The sequence below is a fragment of the Biomphalaria glabrata genome, chromosome 13 (assembly GCF_947242115.1).
Source record: "Biomphalaria glabrata chromosome 13, xgBioGlab47.1, whole genome shotgun sequence".
NCBI lineage: Eukaryota > Metazoa > Mollusca > Gastropoda > Planorbidae > Biomphalaria > Biomphalaria glabrata.
This window is the reverse complement of record NC_074723.1, coordinates 16,204,667-16,225,829: the sequence shown is the minus strand read 5'-3', so window position 1 is coordinate 16,225,829 and position 21,163 is coordinate 16,204,667. Positions and strand designations below refer to the sequence as shown.

Below are 21,163 nucleotides of genomic sequence, written 5' to 3'. Positions count from 1 at the left end.
ACAAATATAGCATGGGGTATTCAGATATGCTTTTTAGTCTAAGTATCACAAATTCTCAGACCCCCCCCCCCTCTGCGTCACGTCACAAAATTTAAAAAAAAAAATGTTTTTCAAATTATTTATTTCTCATCATTTTTTTCCCAAAGAGGTTCCATATGCTCATCGATAGTATACATGGGAAGATTTTCTTCTTCTGCTTGAGGAGCTGACTCGAAAATTACATTGTCTTCAATGAGATCTTCATCTCTCCATTCCAGACTCTCCTCACCTGAGTTTCCCAAAACTACAAGGACTTCGTTGTCTTTAAATAATTCTTTTGGCTTTCTGTGCGTTGACGTTGTTATTTTTCCGGAAATTGAAGATTGAGTATTTTTTAGAAGAACAACGTGAAATTCTCAGTCGGTAGTGCCAACATGATGTTTTCAGTTGAACTCCTCAAACAAGACTGGAATATCTCTATAGTTTCAATGCTTTTTATTTGAGAATAAAACTAGCTGAGAAGTTCATGTTGAAATGAGTACATAAAAATTGTTAATATTTTTCGAAGATGTTTGAAGATTAAAAAACTATTTTATTTGTTGTTTTTTTTTTCTGAATTTTAAATTTGTGACGTCACAAAATCGCTACCCCCCCCCCCTTTTCCCCCTTGTCACAAAGTGTCACATTTTCTCAAACCCCCCTCCCCCCTAGAGCGTGACGTCATTTACGAACGACCCCTAATCATCATCATTTTCTATTTATATTTTGTATTTATCTATTTATAAAACTTTCAAACAACAAGAAGAGTCACCAATATTAACTCAGTGTTTCTAAAATTGGTAATTCTGAACGATTTCACGGGTCAGCAATCTTTGTTACTATTTTGTTCTTGTTTATGTTCCAAAGAAATCCCAAGATAGATGTCTTAAAAATACCAAGAATTAAACATTATATCCATGTTTTGAAAAAAATGCTATTTTCTTTTAATTTTGACTTGGTGTCAAAACAATGCGTTTCTTGTTGTTCTGTCTTCTTTTTAATTGTTAAATATTAACTATTTTGATTTGTTTAACCAATTTTTTCCTTTTTTTTTTAAATACGATTGATAAGTTATTTCTTTGTGTTTTTATCTTTCTTTATCTATGTCTTTTGAAATGATTCATAATAGGCTATCTAAATTTATAGATCTATAAATTTAGATCTAGATCTATTTATGTAGGCCTATAGATATATGTTGTTAGCTTAATTGTTGTTTTTAACAAATGTTTGTATTTTTTTAGATTCATTTTTCTATTAAGCTTGTTTTAAATGTTAAATCTAGGTCTATCAGAATTGAGACTTATGCTAAACAAAAAGGGGGGTCTATATGAGCGCGTTAACTCCCTCATTGGGAGCTAAGCATTACAATCTGTATTTGAAGCTTTAAAAAATGCATTTTCAGATCAAGCAAAATTGTAGGTCAAATATTAAAACTGCTATTCACTGTAGTTTATTAATGAAGCTCAGTGACTTTTACCAAGGGGGGGGGGGTCAAACTGCAATTATAGTTGTCTTTTTTTAATAGCCTACTCTTTTAACGGATGTGATGTAACAGGTTTTTTTTAATTCCTCGGGGGAGGGAGGAGATTTTATTATGATAATAATGGCAATTCATTCCGCAAGTATGTCATTGCCTAACCTAAAGTGGTAGTGGATATATATATATAAGCACTCCACAACCTATACAATTTTCCTAATGGCATGCATCTCAAACAGACTATGACAACCAGTCCAACTTCAGGCACTCACTTGTGGCTCAGACATTGAGTCTGGCGGAGCTGTTTTCACTAACAGAAGAAGGGGCAAAGGCGAGTGACGAGCGCCTAAACCAGTAAGCTTTGTTTTTGGGCAGTAGGGACTTAAATTGTTAACCATGTCTGGCTACCCACGTAGGAAAAGGAAAAATCTGAAAACAAACCTCTGCTATTGATACGTCTTGTTATATGATAAAACTCTTTTAACACTACACAACACAAAAACGACAAAATCATAGTTTAGTTTATAAATAATTTAATCTTCGTAACACTGTAAACACTCTTTTAATTAATTCTATTCCTTCATTTTGGTTCTCCTCTCCATTCAACACGCATTTGCACCACTCCACATTTACACTACGACGCGTACGTAACAGCTGTCTTGCAGCGATATCCGATTGTATGAAAGGCTTTATGAGTAAACCCTGAGGAAAAATCTGGAGACCACGAACCTTAGGCAGTTTTCAGCTCTCAGTGCTACACCCTGGCACAGTCAGCGACGCCGCTGACCCCAAACTATATTGACACGTGCCTTTCCTTTGGATGCTTCAGCCGCGTGGAGGCGGAAACTGATGTGTGGGCGATATCGTTCCGACCACAGCTAATGCCCAAACATTCATCTGATTTTCCATGAGATGATCCATAGTTGCGACTATGGATAATCTCTTACATAGAGAGAGAGAGAGAGAGAGAGAGAGAGAGAGATGTGTGTGGCGAAGAGAGAGAGAGAGACGGATAGCGGAATACTGAAAGATCTTAATTAAAACTACATTAAAGAGAAAAAACAAACCAACAACAAAGTCATAAATTATATATATATTGGAAGAAGAACAAGAAGAACAGATGTATGTGTACCCAAATAGTTTGAACAGCAGCGTAGTTGTTTTTTTTAAAGTGTGGAAATACAGCTTCTGGCACCAATAAGACTCCCGTCTAAGTACTGACTGGAACTTCTCTTTGCTTTGAGCTATATCCTCTGGAGCTGAATCAGCTTCTGCGCTAAATGGTGAGCTGATGGTATTGAAAACTGGTTCTTGACGTCTTAAAATTCGCTTTTATAAATTGCACAATTAAGGAATCTAGTGTTGTATTTTTAATCATTTCACTAGAAATAGTTTCACCTTTCAACAAAGGAAAATGACTCAAATTATTTTCTTTTGCTTGCTTGTAGAAATGGGAAATCCTTGTTTGAAAAGATTTAACATGCATTTATATTTCACATGCAAGCAATCAATTGCATTACAGATCATAGAAATTTTGAAATCTTTCTTCCACTCTTCATTAGAAATATTGGTAACAAAGCCAGAGTCAATGTCCTTCAAGTAACATAACAATTTCTACTTAAGAATTTATATTCTTCTCATTTGCCTTGCCCATGCTAAGCTAGCGGATACATATAATTTTGTTCGTTCATAAATCGGAACTATCAGTGGTTAATATTCTTAGCTCTAATAAGCTTCATTACTAGAATAGGGTAATGTTGAAATTGTATGCAGCTTTGTGCAAACTTTCCTGTTTATGGTTGGGATATTTTTTATTAAATAAAAAACACTGTTTTTCACAGTCAAAGATCGAGCTCTATCAGTTGTTACACTTGCCATCTTGTTCCAAGTCTACCCAACACTCAGAGATTGTGTCTTGATTTGAGTTTATTGATGTATAGCCAATAAGCATAATCTTCGTTTACTTGAAACTTTTAATAATGAGACAGTTTCAATAATTTATATAGATATTATTTTTAATATTGGCATTTTTATTTGTATAGACAGTGGGCAAACCTGATTTCTGTAGATGTCGGCGGGCCGCATAAAGCACTCCGGCGGGCCGCATGTGGCCCGAGGGTCGTAATTTGCTCACCCCTGATCTAGATAGATCATTGAGGTTATAGAATATAGATTTAGGCCATAGGTCAAATCCGATAACATACGGGGCGGACAACACTAAAAAAGAAACAGCAAGTGTAAACAAAAACCATGTTTAGATCTAGATTGTAGATCTAGAGCTAGTTCAAGATAAAACTATCACATGACTCTGACTATGAGTATATTAACAATTGACAATAGCATGTGATGGTAATTTTTGAAATTAATTTCGACTCTATTCTAGATCTAGAGCTAATATTTGAGTCTACATAGAATGACATAGATCTAAATGATAAATCTACTTCTAGATTAAGATCTAGATCTAGAGTCTAGATGTAGATCTAGATCTATATGTCTATATAGATAGAAACCAGAAATCCTGAGAAATAGATCTAGAGTAGAGATCGAGATCTCATCTATATCTAGATCTAGTTTTTAAAAAGTTGTATAGAGTTAGCAGTTAGAGTTACTTGTAGATATCTAGATCTAATCAATCTAATCTTAATCTAGATTCTATAGTCTAGAGAGAGTTACTTACTTAGTTAGAGTAGACTAGATGTACACGACTGGACTGTCTGTATTATTAGAATTCCAAAGTGTATTAGTGTATTGTAGATCTATACATAATGATAATACAGCCGCAGTTATTGAAAGCTGGTTTAAATTATTAGCTATAGTAATAGCAGCCTAGTTACTAGGTAAGCAGCTCAACTTTGAAAAAAAAAATCATATTAATTATAGAGTTTTGTGGTCTACTCAATTCTCAATGTAGGCCTATTGTAACAGTTTGAATTATTGTTGTAGATCTAGAGTCTAGATGAATTGATGATTAGACTGATTAGTGATCGAGTTATTGAAGTTATGGTAGGAAATTTTCATCAGAAATGCATGATTAATTTCCTGATTCCTGGTATTGTGGTATTATTTTTCCTAATTCCAAACATTATGTGATAGACATTAATAAAATTTTCTTTTTTGTTATTAAGGTGGGGTAATATTTCGAAAAGTAATCACTCAAAGTTGCTTGATTATCTTTTGATATTTATTTTATTTTTAAATCATAGATCAGATAGACATTAAATAAAGAATATTTTTTATGGGTATAGGTAACAGAGGTGCCCCAGGGAAACACTTAAAAGACCAGTTTATAATAGGCGCCAACTTGCTTAAACTACCATCTATATAATAATAATAATAATCTTTATTATCCGTAAGGAAATTCGTCTTACAATTTGTGCATTACACCAAACAAAAAACATAACTATAAGAAACCAAAGTGTACATTTACACCAGACTCACTCATAATTTACATGTGACAAAGTTTATACCAGATTGTTCTTATTTAATGATTTGATTGCCAGGGGAATATATAGAAGAGTGCACCTGAGACAATCTCAAAATGAGACAGATGAAGATCACTTACAAAGGCCGTTGTTTATACATTTGAGACCAAAAGAAAATCCGCTGCTGAGGACAGACATAGTCGTTAAAAAGAAAATCTAAATCCAACAACTCCTGCAGCTAGGACGACAGGGATGGGAGCGGGCAGGGTTTGAACCCTGGACCATCAATAAATTTGAACGACAGTCCAGCGTGCAAACCGCACGACCAGGCAGCCATCCTAATTTATTATTGTTAGTCTAGATTTATTACAAATTTAATTACATCTGATCTATGAACTAATTGATATAAGTAGACTAATTAATTTTAGCTATAATTTTTTTTTTAAAGAATTTTTTTTTTATTTGTCATGGATATCACATTGTAAAAATAAATTTCATTTTTAGCTTCTCTGCATTAAGTATATTTTCAGACAAAAATTTTATCTTTCTGAAACTTTTATAATTTCTTGTAATTAATTGATCTTTGTAAACACAATTTTTCTTGGAAATTATTCTCTTGGTCTTTTCATTTTTTTTTCTCTCTATTACTTGTTTTTATATGATTACATCATAATTCTGTATTTTATATTAATATAAAATCATTCTGTATTAATACATTTTTTTTTTCATTTGCAGTGTGATAAAATGTCAAGTGTCATTATCCAGTGCTTTTTGTTTCTATTTTTACTGGTACAATGTTATCGTCTGGGAGGAAGCCACAAAGTTTACCCACAAAAAAACATTCACTCCCAGGAGGAGATAGAAATCAACCTAACTTTCAGCCAATACAGTTGTGATCAGAATTTTTTAAGCGTGGCCATTGATTCCTCAGAAATTAAGAACAAATGGAGAGGTTTTGACTTTAGGTAAGGATCTTCTTTTACTACTTTATATTTGTACTGGAAATGAAATTTTGTCTAAGGCCTTGGATAAAATTTAAGATTCACTTATGAATGATTGGATATTAGCTAGCTTACAAATAAACTTAAGTTTTTATTTAATAATACACAATTTTTTTTTAGCTAAATGTGTGTTCTTCTTATATGCCTTATATGTATAGCAGCTTTCTCATGAAACTTGAATTCATGCCTTGTTTTCTAACTCTTAATTTGCATGTTTGCAACATGTTGAATTGTTGTCTTCTTTTTTTTTTTTTTTTTTGCACTATATAGTTTTTGAGTTAAATATCTGGAATCATATTGGCTCTGTTCTTTTACAGTTCACAAAAATTGCAGAACTTGGCCCATGCTTTGTCACCAGCTTACATTCGCATTGGAGGAACCGATGCAGACTTTCTTATTTTTAATCCTAATGAGCTTACAGAGGCTGAGAATGAGATGTCATATAAACCTGTTTCAAATTATACTGGATTGAAGAAGGATGAACAGGAATTTACATTAACAGGTAGGATTGTTAGATTAGATAAAACTTAATTAAAATAGTTCATAGTACAAACTTCTAAAAGCTGATTATCAAAATTAAGAAAATTTTTTGTAAGCTTTTTTTTTTGTCTTATGTTGTTTTTCAGGAGGAGTGTGGCGAAACATGACACATTTCTTTCAATATGTTGGATGGGATGTAATATTTGATTTTAATCTCTTTCTGAGAAAAAAAGATCTGTGGGATCCCTCAAATGCCTCTTCACTATTAAGTTTCTCTGAAATGAATGGAATCAACATAGCAGCGTTTCAATTGGGCAATGGTAAATTTTTTTATTGGTTTCACTCAGCTAATGTCAGATACCCATAAGAATTTAGTGAATTAAGAGGTGTAAAAATTCTTAAGTTCAAAGTCTACATAGTAATTTGATACCCCTTGGTTCAGAAGCCAGGACTCTGCCTCTATACCTCTATATCTGTAAAGAATGTCTTAAAATAAAGGTCAGAGAAATGTAAATACAGTAATTTGGAGAGAAAGTGCTTCCCAAAATAGGCAAAGTTTAAGGCATTTCTTTATTATTTAGGACTAGTATGCCTTAGCTCACATCTCATTCAGAAAATCAGGGACAGAAATTTTTGAACTGGGACTTTTAAGGTAGTAGTCAAAAGGACTCATCACATTTTTAGTAAGCATTAATTGTTTTTTTTTTCAATTTGATCTTTTGATACATATTTTTCTCTAGCAATTTATCTATGCTAGCGATGTGGCACATACCAAAACCAAATGCCAAGAAGTGAAGTGAATGTCTTTCCCTTCACCTTAAAATCCTGATGAGGAAACGTCTTTTTACAAAATAAAAACAAATGACAAATTTCAAATTCTAGTATAAACAAGAGAAAAATAAGTGCTATGTCAAACAGAAAAAAATAATTATACTTTCTTATGTTGATGAATACAGAACCTAACTCATATGAACACAACTTCAACTTTACAATCTCACCATCTGCTCTACTGAATGACCTCAAAACTTTGAGAAATGTCCTGAATGATCATCCTTTCTACAGAAGTAGTGGTTTATTTGGTCCTGAAGTAACTAACCTGGGTAACCGGGCAGGATCCAGTACTTACCTAAAACAGTAAGAGTTTATATGGGTTGTTGAAAAATGTGTGAAGCAGAGAGTTATTGGTTGTAAGAGATTAAATGATTGCATAAATGTGTTCAAATTATAAGCTCAATTTAAGGTCAAAGATTGAAGTTAGCTAACAGTAGCTATACAATTTTTGTAGCATTTTCATGAAAAATTTATTGGATAGAAATTATATTTTCTATGTTAGAAATCAATAATAAGTCAGACTGACTTATATTTCATATTTATACTTTTTAGGGATCTTTAACATATTTAGAAATGATAATCAAATAAGTTTTTTTATTATATTTAAAATTTCTATTTTTAAATATGTTTAGATTTTTGGAAGCAGGAGCTTGTGATGTAATGGACTATATTTCATCTCACCAGTAAGTTCTTTAAATATCTTTAAAAATACATAATTGCAGAACATCCTAAAAATTTAATACTCCTCATAAGTTCATTTCCAGACTCTGACTTGAACAACTTTAAATGTAAATCATCATCTTCACAGTTTAGGAAACACATTGCCCTGAACTAGGCACATGAACATGTTCACTTTGAAAAACTGATTGCATTGGAAGTTTAAGGCTTCTGGGTTTAATTATGTCTTTTTGTCCTCTATTTGCTATTGGCTTTGTTTGAAATCTTGAAACATGAATACTCTCAGACCAAATCAATAAACATTTATCTTAGTTTATCCTGTTAGAGTTGTTGATTTCCCATTTAAAAAAAAAAAAATTGTATCTATTATTTTGCACTGCTTTTTTCTTTTATTAAATGAAGTGTGATAGTTTTTCTTCCATTGAAACATATATATATAGTTTATATTAACTAATTTTCTCAATGTTCTTAGCTTGAAATCAATATGAAATCTTTAAAAAAAAAAACATTTAAATTACTGATTTTGTGAGCTTTTTTATAGCATAATATTTATTCCTTATTAATTAGTGACTCTATATTGATTACAGAAAATTTGTGGACAATTAAATTTAAAATTAAATTCTACAAGAAATGAAAAAAATCAAAGAAAATATTTCTTGTCACCTTATATTAATCAAGCTCATAAATAGTTTTGACAACAAGCAGTTTCATGTTCTGTGACTAGAAATAATAGATTTCAGATTTTTCTGATTGGAATTATTGTTAATTAGTAAAGCTGCTATATTTTGTTTTTTAGGCTTCTTTCAGGACTCTTCATTGATGTATTAGTATTGCTTGCTTTAGAACAAAAAATATTATATTTTAGCTCCCTCTAGGTGGAAGAGCTTTGCAGATCATTCAAAAGAGTTTTAGCTCATTCTCCTCAGCCAGTCTAAAAATTTGCCTGTTTTTCCAATCTTAAACTACCAATTTTTTTCTTTTTTTTTTTTTTTTTGATTATACATTTGACACAATTTAAAAATATATTATTGTTACAATACAAAAAAAAAATTGATACTGTTTATCAAGCTAGCATCTTGGAATAGAAATAAACCTCAAAGCATAAAAAAAAATAATGTGATAATTTGGAACTATTAAAATTCTAATAGGAAACAAACATTTCATTTAGTTGAGACACTTGACTCCCCCATCCCTCAAAAAAACATTATTAACATATTGTTTAAATACCAATTTTTTTTATACTATGTATATTTTATATGTTTATTTTAAGTGATTTTGATGCTCTGAAATGTACAAATGATTATTATAATTGTGGATTTCTCTAAAAATAGTCCCATTATTTCAACAACAGCTATTATTTGGATGGACGTACAGCCACAGCGGATGACTTTTTAAATCCTCAAGTGCTAGACACTTTGAAAACTTCTGTTGAAACTGCCAGAACCATCATGAGAGAAAATAACTGCCCCCTTCCTCTTGCACTGACAGAAACATCATCATGTTACGGAGGTGGTGCGCCTAATTTATCAGACAGATATCTTGCTGGCTTCCTGTATGTATTTGCTTTTTTTTTTAAACCTCTTTAAAGTTTTAAATTGTTGTGAATTATTAGTTTGTCAGAATTTTATACATTTTGATATTTTGCCGCAATAGTTTTTGTTCCCTTTAAGATTTATGTAAAAGATGGAAGCCAATTATTTATCTTTATAGAATATTACTGTATTATAAAATACAATTGATTTTATTGTAAATAAAATCTTAATGCTTTTAAATCTTTAAGCTAACATTTTTAATGTTATTTAATTTGAATTTTTAGTTAGTAAACATTATTTAACAACTTGTAAAACCTAACTGTATAAATTATAATTCAATACTTAAGGTAGGTAACAAAGACAGGAAGAATAGCCTATATGTTTATTTGAAGAGTGTGAATTCATGTTTTGTTTATAAGCTTTGGATCTTTCTTCAGAAATGAAGATTATTATATCCTTTACCAAACAGGCTGCACAGCAGACTATGGCAATGGATGGAGTATAAGCTAACTTGTAAACATTGTGACTGCAGTCTGGAGTGCATACCATTTGACCAGGCAGCCTTTTCTTCCTTATTTGTATGAAACTTTGAGAATGATCAGAATCCCTCTTACTGAACTTTTAGTCTTTTGTGTTAACAATACGAAATAGCACTGTCACCTTAATTCCTCCTTCTTGTGTACTCTGTGACAAGGAAAAGTAGCATGCTGATGTATTTCATCAATATTTAGCACTGTAAATGCCTAAGGTTTCTGATTTCTCTGTAGCAACTTTCTGAAAATTAAGTTTTAAAGTGGATGTCTGTTTTTTTGTGTAGTATGTGCTTCTGATTGTCATCAATTTAAAAAGACTGGCCACTTCCATCTCCAATTGTCTTGCAGTAGGTTTGAACTAGGATGTAACTTTGTTTCTGAGCAAACATCTGAGACTTAAAAAAACAAACAAGCGGAACAAGGAACCAGTTTAGCCTTGCATCATAACATTTTATTGTGTTTATGGTTAAGATAATTAAACAGTTTTAAAAACATTTTTTTCTCTTTTTTGCTTAAGATGGCTGGATAAACTAGGAGTGACGGCTCTGAATGGATATTCTAGGATATTCAGGCAAACATTCTACTCCGGTCATTATGCTCTTATATCTAGTGAGCTGGAACCTAACCCAGTAAGTGAAACCACTTTTTATAATAATGATATTAAAACATACCTAGCAATAATGTATAGAATAATGTAGTTACTAAAATGTTATCATTGTAGAAATATAAATTAGTGCTCATATCCCATAAATGTTTAAATTTCACCTTAATAATGGTAGCACATAGTTTGCCTGGGAGAAATGTGGATAAAAATAAAAACTGAACTATTCTTTAAATGTTTTCTATTCATTGGTTTTAAAAGGGGAGTAACTGAAGTTTAATTTAAGCCTTATTGAAATGTAATATCTGTGACTAATTTTAGCAAAATTAGTCAAGTAGTAAAAAAAGATTGAATGTGGTCTATATTTCTAAATGCATATTATGTTTCATATTTTTTTTTAATAATTTTTTTTTAAACAACGCATGATACTTCTATGGATAGGCAAATTCAAATATGATGCAAAGACCTACAGGTCATGATGCAGGGAGAAACTGGTCTGGACAAAGACTATTTTATAATGAAGAAAATGAAAAAAAAAATCACAATAAGAATTTTCATATCAACAAAAAGGACATAGTTACAGTTTTAAAAATGTAATATATCAGTTTGTATCTGTTGAAAAAATGTATGTCTTTTTTTATTTATTAGGACTTCTTCTTGAGTGTGTTGTTTAAAAAGTTGGTAGAAGGGCCAGTACTCACAGTTGTGAAACAACCAGAGAAGATCAGAGTATATGCTAATTGTGCTAATACTGCTTTGTAAGAAATTAGTTTTATTTTCCTAGAACCAAGATCTGTTATTCTTAGCTAGTTTAATTTTGATTTAAGACATTTCCTTAAAGATCTTTATTTCTAAAACTAAATCCTTCTTTGTAGATGTAAAATATATATATTTGTGGGACTGAAAAAAGCATGTTTTGGTCTAAGTATACAACATTTTCAACTTTTACCTTGTTTGTCTTGAAATGCCTTTACACCAGACTCCATACTTCATTGTACCTTCAAACAGATATTTTATTATATAGTCTACTATATCAACAGCTTCTCTTTGGTCATTACAAAATCAACTCCCATCACTGAACTTCTTAATGGTCAATATGAAATACAGGTCGCTACTGGGTTCTCAAAGTCATGTGAAACACTGCACTGCACACACTTTCAAAGTCTTTGAAATCGAAGATATTGCCATTTTTAAATGTATTTGAACTGTCAGTTTTTATTGTCACAATATATTTTTTATTTCAGTTACCCTCAAGGATCTATTGTCATTTATTTCTTAAACCTGAGGGACACGCCAGTAAATTTGTCACTTAGCCAGTTTGCTGACTTGAAAACAGATGTATACCTCCTGACTCCTGGTGATTCTGATGGTCTTAAATCTAGGTCAGTTGCAGTGCATTATTTAATTAGTTATTTTGTTTTTGGTGAAAATTGTGTTTGAGTTTTAGCTTAAGTTAAAACAAAAAATTAGTTCTTATTAGGGGTGCACCGGATAGTCCCTCCGGCTCCGGCTTCTGCCGAATATCCGGCATTTTTTACTATCCGGTGCTATTCGGCTCCAGTCGGATATCACTACCGGATAGTAAAAAGTACATAATTTAATATGCATAAAGTGGACCTAGTTCCATTACTGTTTGTTATAGAATGTATTAATGTTTATATGAAAACAAAATAATATGCTTAAAAATAGAGCCATTATGAATATGCACCAAACATCGTTTATTATAAAGACAGGGCGTGTTAATAACTTAATATAAATAGAGATGAAACTTTACATCATAAATGCGCTTTACATACAGAGCAGCAATGGCTGGCACTTTTTTCAATTTGTCTTGACCTTTGAGTAAGTTAGTTAACATGTTAAAATGCTACATTCCTTGACGTCTGTCTAGCTGTGCGGGTATATCTCCAGAGGTAGAGATGAACAACTCCCACCCCCTTTTATTTGTTTAGTCCATCACAATGAGTTTTTTATGGGTGGGTAACCACAAGTTAAATACGATGGACGTAGGTTTAATGTCAGCGTATTGACACTCTCTAGTGGTCACACCTTTCGAGGGAACTGAGTTTGTTTACTTAGTAGTTAATCTTTATTAGGGGGGGGGGGCTGGACTACAAGAGCCACACCTCTAAGGTAACCAGGTATATTTCTAGATGAACAACTCCCTTCCCCTTTTATTTGTTTAGCCCATCACATTGAGTTCATTGATTGACAGGTGACCCCAAGTCAGATACGATGGACGTAAGCACTCTCTAGAGGTCACACGAGGGAACTAGGTTTGTTATACCGGGGGGGGGGGGGGGAGAGAATAGACTTTACATTATAAATTCGTATTACATACGTAGCAGCGATGTCTGGCACATTTTAAAAGCTTGTCTTGACCTTTGAGTGGTCTTGTAAACACGTAATATTCCTTAACTACGTCACGCTGATAATCTGTCTAGATGTGCGAGTATATCTCCAGAGGTAGAGATGAGCACCCCCACCTCCTTTTGTTTGTTTAGTCCATAACATTGAGTTCACGGATAGGCAGCTGACCACATTAAGCCAGATGTCAACGTGTTGACACTTTCTAGAGGTCACATCTTATGAGGGAACTGAGTTTGTTTACTTGGAGTAGAATTTTTATTAGGGGCGGGACTACAAGCCAAATCTCTATAAGGTTAATCTGGTATGAGTTTGTTTATTATGAGATAGGTTGTCAATCAAGGGTCTGGACCACAAACCAAATTGTTAAGACATATTGACACTGTCTAGAGGTCACTAGATGATGACACTAAGTTTGTTTACTTGAAGAGAAATGTCAATTAGAGCGCTGAACTACAGGACACACCCCTACAAGTATTTTGTTACACAAGCCACGGGTATAAAAGTGGCTTGCAAGGGCATTTAGTAAATAAAATAATAATAATAATGGCTGATAAAAAGTCATCACTTATATGGCGTTACTTTAATGTCAAAACAATGGACAACTCTAAAGCAGTTTGCAATGCTTGTAAAATAATAATGTCACGTGGTAAACCAGGCAAACCTAAAGACTTCTCAACCACCACTATGATTAGTCATCTACGCTCGAAACACCCAGACTTATTCAACGAAATGACTGCATTGAAATCAGCATCAAGTAATATCACTGCCTGTGCCAGTACGTCTACGAGCTCCAGTGATTCGTCATGCCTCACACACAAGCAGCAACCAGGGATTAAAGAGGTCTTAGACAAAGCTAAATTGTGGGATATTAATAGTGATAATGCTAAACGCATTCATTCACTTGGCCATAGCAAAGATGATTGCAACTGACATGGAACCTTACCAAGTAGTTGAGAAGCCTGGATTTATTGGACTTTTACAAGTACTGGAGAAAAGATACACTGTGCCTAGTCGCAAATATTTTACAGAACGTGTTATTCCAGATATCTACGACAATATTTCCTCAAAGCTTCGTGAAATGCTATCTGATGCTAAAAGCATCGCTTTCTCAACGGACACTTGGACAGCTGATAATACCACCGAATCATATTTTGGTTTAACTGCCCATTGGTTGAATGAGTCATTTGACCGAAGCAGCTATGTTTTGCATTGTACAAAATTTAATGGCCAGCATACGGCTGCAAATTTGCTGTACTTAAGATATTTACTAAGCCATTATCTGTATTAGATACAAACCAGAAGCGGTTTGTGGCCTTTAAAACACGAGCCTAATGACAAGTTGTTGGTGTCAAATACATGAACACAAACATCTACCCACTATACAACTTAGATTGTACTTAAGAAAGATTTACGCTATAAAACCAAGAGTGAACTTTACCTTTGAAAGATTTACATTAGTTACATATATTTATATATTCTGCATGAGTTATCCCACATTCTACTTTACAATACATACCCACACACCATCTCATGTTACAAAGATTAGTTTATGATAAGCATATCTGTAAAAAAAAATGCTGTTCATTTTAATTTATCAATCAGTGATAGAGTTTAAAGTAAGAAAGTAAATAACAAAATAATATGAATATAGGTATGTTATATAGAAGATTTGCAAAAACTTCAGTAAAACGAGCTGTTTGAGTCATGTAGGTATCCGGCTCCGGCCGAATATCTAATTTTACAATCCAGTTATATCCGGCTCTGGCCGGATATCAAAAAGTACTATCCGGTGCACCCCTAGTTCTTATACAGTGACTACCATTTATCTGCTGCCTTACTGCATGCTTATGTAAAGTCAATGTCTCAAACAAACAAACAAAAATTCATGTAAATGTTCCTTGTCCTATTTTGGAGTTCTGTTAGAGGTATGAAAATTGTGCTGTATCACTATTCTTACTAAATTTCCACTTACAGGTGTTTCAAATCATGCTTTCCTTTAAGCAATCAATACAACTCCAGAAAATGTTGTAACTTACTGTTACACTACAAAAATATGAATGCTGAAATGTTTATCTGAGTAATATGCATCACAGTGCAATAACCTTTAACTCTTTCTCTCTGTAATTATTGTCCACATTCTAATGGAATTATCCATTTTAATCATATGTATTTCACTACCCTGTTGTAACTATTTTCGTTTCTTTTTATAAAATGTTCTATTTGGTATAGAATTAAAGGGGAATGTATGCCCTTTTTATAGATAAAACAAATTGATCTTCATAAAACCAAAATTTAATTTTATTATTGATTATGGAATTTAAATGAAAACTAACCAACAGTTAAAACTTGATCCAGGCAGTATTTTATGATCCAAATTGAACTAAAATTATTTTTTATATGATAGTTATTTATCTTCACAAGACTTAATGTATAACATAAGTAAAACATATCAAATAATTGTCTTGAGCTCACTATCCCATGTCTATATATCACTAAAGATTAAAATAAAGAAAATAAAGCCCCCACTCTTTAGAACATTGCTTTTGGTAAAAACGCATTGAAAATGAAGAAAAATCTGTATGTTTTCCAATGGGAAACTAATCAAGATTAAATTTTATCAATTAAAAGCATTTTGACTTTTTAAGCATCGACATTAATATTATCGAGTTGGCTGAAGTATGGGGTCAAACAGACGAGCAAGAGTTAACATGAAAGAAACAAATTTACCAGATTGCTCTTTTTTTTAAATCTAAAATAGCAATGACGATGGTGCACTTCAAAACAAACTATCACTGAAAAAAAAATCGAATTTTAACACATGACACTAAATATTTAATGATCCATTCTTGTACATTCTGTAACATATTTTTCTTTTATTTCATATGTAAGTGCCATTATTTTTTGTAAAACTTCTCCCAGGAATTGTTTCCTATTTTCTTTTCAATCATTACTTATTGTTTGGTTTTACTTAGCGTGTTAAATGACTTTTGTAAGTTTTGCATCACAGATTGGGTAGTAGACAATTTTGTTTGCAGCCATTATATAAGACTAATTTGCTAAATTCACAACCCTTTTACAACATATTTGGCTTGTATAACTTGTATTAAAGATTTCTAAAGGAATTTTAATTTCAATTACCTTGTATTCATTACTATGGTTATTATGACTTTTATGTGCCTAGAGCTTTGTTTTTAGCATCCATACTTGCAAAAGTAACGTTTTTGTTGTAACACAAGTCTTTTTATTACCAAAGACGTAATGGCCAGTTAAAAGGAAACTCTGATGGTTTTTCAAATTTGAGTTATCAACATATTTAAATTCTTCATAAATGTTGTAATAGTGAACATTTTACCATTTTTTATTTAAATGCTTAGAAACATTTATATGTAATAAATTAGACAGTAAATTCTTGACATCTAAAAAAAAAATGGGGTTCTTCAAAATTTTGTTTTTAGGTTAGGTATATGTCACTTCCCTCAACAATACTAAAAGGGAAACCATATCTAACCAGTCATATTGCTTCATTCTTACAGTGGCTGTTAGGCTTAGTGACAGTCTATAACTATGGTACAATTATATAAAGCATAAGGATAAACGACTAGAGAAAAATAAAAGTAACAATTACATCTACCCTGTCCCAAAAAGTAAATTGATCGTGTGTCTGACTGATTCTAATAAACTGGTCAGTGTAAGGCTAGCCTAGGCTAAGTGTAGTTGGTCATGACAAAACAACTAAGTGATCAATAGATTAAATTAATAGGTTTGTGTGGTGTCACATAGAAACCCAGTGAAAAACTACATTAGAAAAACATGTTATTATTGAAAATGAAATAAAAAGAATAATATTGTTATAAACTTGGTGGTGGCACAGAGAGGGGTAGTGGTGTGTGTGTAGTCAGCCGACGCAAATCGCCCCAGGCCAGCGCTAGACGAGCGGTCAACCGTGACAAGCCACGACTGTCAGCCGAGTCGTGTCAACAGGACGGTTCAGGAAGGATCGCAGCGTCACGAGAGTTGTAGTCACCTGACCACCTAGAAACGTCGAGCGGCGTTCTGTCCGGTTCGAGAAGGCCAGTAGGGACCCTATATAAAGAGCGGAGGTGTCGCAGTCAAGACGGTTCAGAAAGCGGGTTCACGACAGGAGTTCAGAACACGGATACTACAGCACAGTTCAACGGTGTGGTTCTGTACGGAGCATTACGACGGTTCAGTGCGGAGTACTGTCAAGTACAGTTGAGACGAACGGCGTCTTGATCTTGGTCTGTGATCGAGTCCGACACAACGAGCCCAAGTGTGTGAAGTCAGTCCTGAACTGTTGAACCCAGTGCAAGCCCGGAACGAGACGGAGAGGCCAGTGCAAGACTTGATACGGCGGAACGGTGTTATCGGAGAGATATTTGTTATCGCAGAGCTATTTGTACAGTCTTGTGTAATCTGCTGCCAATTGTACAGTATTGGCTGTTATTTATGGATATTAAACCTTTACGTTTTTTTGGAGCCCTGACTTGTCAAGTTCTTTAAGTTGGTGGTGTATGATGCAGTTTGCAGAGAGCCTGGATAGTGAGATTCGTAACAATATATTAATGTTTTGTAAATCAAAAAACATATCTATAATTGTCAAAACCATGCAGTTTCCATTTAACATAAAAAATGTTTACCACTATAATGTTATTTGACCTTATCACATCAAATATTGATATTGCAAAAGAATTATTCATTCCTAATTGAAATACCAGTAAAATAAAAACAAATTATTTTTATAATTTTGCAGGTTTGTGAAACTGAATGGGAATTTATTGGTATTGTCTGGATCTGAATTACCACCTTTACCCCCAAGAACTGTTCAAGGAGTTATCTCCCTGGAGCCTCAGAGTTTTGGATTTGCTGTCATCCCAGGCGCCAAAGCTTCAATTTGCATCAAATGATAACATATCTACAGTGTCATTGACAATGATGTTCAAGACATTTATATGTAAATATATATAGCATGTAATACAATGAGGTTGGTTCTAGTTTAGAGTAATCATATCAAGAAAAAAATACAAGGTTTTAATGTTCAGCCATTTTATATATTATTTTTTATTTACTTTTTTTTTTAACAGAAAGCTTTGTTCCAGCATAATAATATAATAAAAAGGAACATGCTTTTTTTTTTTAGGAATGCTGTGATAAGTGTATAGTTGTTGGTCAGTTTACACAAAATATTTGTTTCAAGCTTGGTGCAGTCAATTGAAATAAAACATGGATGTGAGAAAGCAAGTTATAAGCATTTATTGTTTAATATGTTCTCACTCCGCATAATAATGAATTACTATTTGCCATATGCATAAAAATTTAAACTTTTCTGAGCTGTGCTCAAATTTTAGAACTTATTTTGGTCATGCAATTCTTAATACCTTTAAAACAGATATAATGCTTTGTTTATTATCCATTTGACATTTCAGTATTTGCAGAGTTATGAAAAAGCTGTAGCTGTAGTCATTTACTTTGGAAAGTGGTCTGATTACATTCAGTTGTGCTAGTAAATACTTTCAGACTATTAGTGAAATAGCTGTGTTTCATATTGGAAGAACAAATTCAACTATTCAGTTCTCAGTAAGAAAAGTTAATCTCCACTTTATATTTGATATCTGTGGCATGAAACATTGTGTTCTACTCAATGTAAGCATTGCTTAAAATAATATCTATCATAACATATCATAATACTAGGTTTATTTCTAGTCATGGCTTTTATTTTGACAATGAGTAGATTAAATAGTTGGATTAGCTAATATTGAATCAAGATATTCATTTATCAGTTCTATATTATTACAGAATAGAGTTTCTTATTGAATATTTAACAATGTCTTTCATAATTCCATTTAATGGAGTTGTCTTCCTTTTTCCTAACTTTGCTATTTTAAAATCAAACCAAAAATAACCTCTTCATTTCCCCCCCTTTTATTTGCATTTGCAGAACATTTATCAGTACACAGCCAAATATATATGTCTCCTTCTGTCTCACAAGGAATATATCTAGTCTACATGAATCACTGGTGTAGAGTTTTCTCCTTAAGCTTGGTAGAATTTGCTGTGACTAAACAGGACATTTCTGGAGTGCCAAATTGTGCCACAGCTCTTGCAGAAGAATATGTATCTTAGGGCTATGAGATAAGGCAGATTTCTTTCTTTCTTTAACTGCCTCAGCACACATAATCTATATCCATGCTGTGTCTGATCTTGAGCCATTTGTTTCCATATATTTCTATTGATACACATTGTCTTGAGGTTCTGATTTTCAAATATCTAATAGTGATTTTGGATGTCCCTTAGTTTGGTTCTATCAGCAAGCTCAGCATAAAGGATGTCCTTGAGGGGATGTTACTCCAATTTACCAACAACATAGTCTTCTGTGTGTGTGTGTGTGTGTCAATACTGCATTTACACTGTATTGTACAAGTACTCTTGTATGAAGTTTCATTCGTATAATAAACACAGTTTTCTAGTGGCATTTAATTTCATATTGATAATTAAATAATCTAATTTTCTTTAGTTTTGTTCTCATTCTAAATATCTTCATTCTATATCTTGGATATAGCAATGGTGTTATATTGGATTTGCTAAATCCAGTTGAGCTAGCTAGTAACACATAGTAAATTGCTGCTACTTTTGAAACAGAAATAGAAATTTATTGTAATGTTTGCATACAATTTGCATACTTTACTTTTGTTTCTTGTTATTGAGTCACATATGCATTTTTTCCATATGGTTTTAGCTATTTTAAATCTTTCTAATGTAAACCACTTACATACAAAATTTGTTCTACTAAAGATTTTTATTTTTATTTGGCCAATGTTGAATCTAGAGAACTTTATCTATTATGGGAGACAGTTATTCTTTGGGACATTCCAATTTACTCTTCAAGATTTACATAGATGTTGGATGCATGCATTGTTCCTTTTTACAACATAGCCTCTACAAGATAGCGTCTACAACATATCGTCACTGGGGCTCCCTTTTTTTTCTTATATAATATACTATTACAATACTTTTATTTATTATGAAGCTTTTTTTTTATGGTGCAATGATTAGAAATTTCATCAATGTACTGTACTAGTTCTATTTATATATACAACTACTACAAAGACATTTTATACAAATATTTATATACACACATAGAGGGCTACTAAAAGCCTTAGCATTGCCACTTACAAATAAGTTTGTCTTAGCTATACAGTAAGAGCATTGACAATACAATCCATTTATTTTTTTTTGATTGTACATATTTTATACAAATTTTTACTTAAAATATTTTTACTCAAAGAGTTTTCTATTGAAATATACTGAGTACTTTGAATAAAACTAAATGCTCATGATATGCTTTGGCCTTTTTTCCAATTATATTTGACATTCTATTGTGCATTCCTTACAATATTTTGAACAAAACAAACATTGGTTTTACAAAATGAGATGTAGTGTATCCCTGTCCTTAACAAAACCTTTTGTTCTATCTTTGTGAATATCTAGGAGACGAAGACAATCCATGCTAGTTCACACGTGCATGGTATAATTTATTCATTTGTGTCAATGAAACTTTGACGATAACTTTGGTTATCATGAATTACTCTTTTAAAATTAGAGCAATTGAAATTGTTATAATATTATTCAATATAATTACTTAACACTTGTTTAGTATAACGGTCTTATGCATAATATTTAAATAATGTAAAGATAGGTTGTAGTTCTAGAGTGAGGTGTAATGTTTGGCCATAAATATTTTTTCAAGTTGTCTCCCCTTGTCATTGTACAGACTGTCTATAGCTTTCTACATTATACTTAAAAAAATAAAATGGCTGTAAAAATCACAAGATTTCAATTAACAGCAGAAAGAAAATGTGAATCAAACACATTTGTAAGAATTTTACTTGCTTCAAGGAAATAATTTTAGATTACTTGTGCATAATATTAAACTGAAATCTATTTGATATTAGAAGCAACATGTATTGGGAAAACTGTCAAATTAAAAATCTGCTGAGAAGATACACTTTTGCACTTCAATCAAGCAATCAGACAGCTATCTACATATAGAGATTGTAATGTAATATAAACATAGTTTTTGAATTGATACCTACTTTATGAGACTGATCGTGATTTCTCATTCTATATCTACCAAGAACGTGTGAGCTAACAGCAGAAGTTTAAAATGTGAAAATCTATTTTACTTTAAGTTAATATAGTCAA

General features: G+C 32.3%; 1 protein-coding gene across 4 annotated transcripts; it reads left to right on the top strand.

The window, feature by feature from the left end:
* Nucleotides 1-3,692: 3,692 nt before the first annotated feature.
* Nucleotides 3,693-20,298, top strand: LOC106074413 (heparanase-like). 4 transcript variants are annotated; one of them, XM_056009252.1, is made up of 11 exons: nt 3,693-3,732; nt 5,653-5,882; nt 6,236-6,420; nt 6,545-6,718; nt 7,355-7,532; nt 7,862-7,912; nt 9,259-9,459; nt 10,490-10,601; nt 11,222-11,331; nt 11,818-11,955; nt 17,715-20,298. In XM_056009252.1, the coding sequence occupies exons 2-11, from the start codon at nt 5,662-5,664 to the stop codon at nt 17,866-17,868; spliced, it is 1,524 nt and encodes a 507-aa protein (XP_055865227.1). In that variant the 5' UTR covers nt 3,693-3,732; nt 5,653-5,661; the 3' UTR covers nt 17,869-20,298. The 4 variants fall into 4 exon arrangements, with proteins under 4 accessions (XP_055865227.1, XP_055865224.1, XP_055865225.1 ...); XM_056009249.1 differs by having other exon boundaries at nt 3,705-3,844; XM_056009250.1 differs by lacking the exon at nt 3,693-3,732 and adding an exon at nt 3,870-4,332.
* The last annotated feature ends 865 nt before the right edge of the window (nt 20,299-21,163 follow it).